We start from the raw sequence: 2,500 nt of genomic DNA, 5'->3' as shown, positions 1-2,500 counted from the left end.
ACACACACACAATCACCCCAAAACACACAAAATCATCCAAAAACACACACAAAATCACCCAAACACACACACAAAATCACCCCAAAACACACGCACAACATCACCCAAACACACACACACACACACACACACACAAACACGACTACACCATCAACCCACCCCCAACTACACAGACACTTACCTACACCATTGTCCAGCAGAGGCAGAGCCACCGAGCTAGCTTCTGTCGGTGGCTCAATAATGGCTGTCACATTAGCATTAATAACTGTGCTATAACCCTGGCTGATGAACGCGTAGACTCGTGTTGGTGAAGGGTAAGTCACCTCACTGCTAGACATCCAAGTCTTCACCCTTTGGATTGGTGAGAGATTGTAAAAAAAAAAGATTAGGTGGTGCATCTAAATGAATTAGGGATTGGTCGCTTCACTGCTAGAGATTCGGGTTTTCATTAGGGATTAGAGGTTGGAAATAGATTGGGTTGGTCGCTTCACTGCTAGACATCCAAGTCTTCACTCTTTGGTTTCGTGAGAGATTGTAAAAAAAAAAGATTAGGTGGTGCATCTGAATGAATTAGGGATTGGTGTGTAAAAAAAAGATTAGGGGGTACATGTCAATGAGAGATTGGTCGCTTCACTGCTAGAGATTCGGGTTTTCATCCTGTGTTTGAAGGGATTAGAGATTGGAAATAGATTGGGTTGGTCGCTTCACTGTTAGACATCCAAGTCTGTGAATTCATGAGAGATTGTAAAAAAAAAAAAAAAAAAAAAAAAAAAAAAAATATATATATATATATATATATATATATATATATATATATATATATATATATATATATATATATATATATATATATATATATATATATATATATAATTGAATTGAATATCTGAATTGTAAAAAAAAAAAAAAAAAAAAAAAGTATACTTTAGGTTTTTAACCTATATTTGAATTATAAAAAAAAAAAATATGTGGTATATTTTAGGTCTTTAACCTATATCTGAATTGTAAAAAAATATATATATATGTGGTATATTTTAGGTCTTTAACCTATATCTGAATTGTAAGGAAAAAAAAATATGTGGTATATTTTAGGTATTTAACCTATATCTGAATTGTGAAGAAAAAAAAAATTATATTTTAGGCCTTTAACCTATATCTGAATTGTAAAAAAAAAACATATATATATGTGGTATATTTTAGGTATTTAACCTATATCTGAATTGTGAAGAAGAAAATTTTTTATTTTAGGTCTTTAACCTATATCTGAATTGTAAAAAAATATGTGGTATATTTTAGGTATGTATAACCTATATCTGAATTGTGAAAAAAGTGATATATTTTAGGTCTTTAACTTATATCTGAATTGTAAAAGAAAAAAAATTTGTGATATATCTTATGGCTTTAACCTATATCTGAATTGTAAAAAAAAATGTGGTATTAGGTCTTTATCCTATATCTGAATTGTAAAAAAAAAAAAAAAAAAAAAAAAAAAAAAAAGTGATATATTTTAGGTCTTTAACCTTTATCTGAATTGTAAAAAAAAATAATAATAAAAAATAAAGAAAAAATATGTGGTATATTTTAAGTCTTTAACCTATATCTAAATGAATTCGAGATTGGAAATAGATCTAGGTTGGTTGCTTCACTGCTAGACATCCAAGTTTTCACCCTGTGTCAGAAGGAATTAAAGATTAGAATTAGATACGTCTTTATCCTTTATCCTAATCTCACCTTGTATTTGAAGGAAATAGAGATTGGAAAGAGATCAGGTGGTACAGTCTATATCAAAACTCTTGCTTTGAATCCAGCTTCGAACACTTCTTTAATACCACACTTTTTGTACATGGTTCAAAAGCTGAGTGAATTAAAGATTGGAAATATATTGGGTGTTATGATGAGGGTGCTACAGAATGTTAATTATTTTGTGATAAGGGAGAAACTGTGTTGTAAAAGACTAAAAAAAACAATCATATGACTAAGAAAAACAATCATCTGGTGTAAGCATGACATAACAATTAATGCATCAGAAATAATAATACCATTATAAACAAGTAATGATTGTAAATCTAGATCGAATTATTAATAAGAGAGTACTGATGACTCACTGGTCGAGTTACTTAGGTAATTTTCTGATCTGGTGGATGTGTAGATCAAATGTGTAAATGTTTACCTTATCGGGTCCTCTTGCGTTCTCTTACTGGGGTGTGATGTAACAGCCACAAGGACTTCGTCAAAGGGAATGTAGCCTGAGGTAGAAATATTGTAGGTCCATTTCCCAACCTGTGGGGTAAAGACAAGGTGAGGGGGAGAGTGAAATGGAGAAGGAAAGGGAAAAGGAGATGGAGGATGAGAGGTGAAGAGAAGGAGGGAGGAACGAGAGAAGGAAAGGGGGGGGGAGAGAAAGGAGATGGGGTGAACAGATGGATTGAGTGGAAAAGAAGGAAGGGAAGAGAGAGACAGACAGACAGAGACATAGGCAGAGAATTTGTTTCTGATTAAA

General features: G+C 32.4%; 1 protein-coding gene across 1 annotated transcript in view; it reads right to left on the bottom strand.

Annotated features, from left to right (window-relative positions):
• Positions 1–2,500, bottom strand: part of LOC113830587 (calcium-activated chloride channel regulator 1) — a 43,253-nt gene that overhangs the window by 17,518 nt on the left and 23,235 nt on the right. Inside the window, exons 13-14 of the mRNA XM_070117141.1 lie at positions 2,171–2,280; positions 182–351 (exon numbers count right to left, since the gene is read on the bottom strand). Coding sequence (XP_069973242.1) covers positions 182–351; positions 2,171–2,280 — 280 coding nt within the window. The remainder of the gene's footprint in view (positions 1–181; positions 352–2,170; positions 2,281–2,500) is intronic.

The sequence above is a fragment of the Penaeus vannamei genome, chromosome 39, assembly GCF_042767895.1.
Source record: "Penaeus vannamei isolate JL-2024 chromosome 39, ASM4276789v1, whole genome shotgun sequence".
Classification (NCBI taxonomy): domain Eukaryota; kingdom Metazoa; phylum Arthropoda; class Malacostraca; order Decapoda; family Penaeidae; genus Penaeus; species Penaeus vannamei.
Note: the sequence above shows the minus strand (reverse complement) of the source record. Positions and strands in the feature narration are given on the sequence as shown.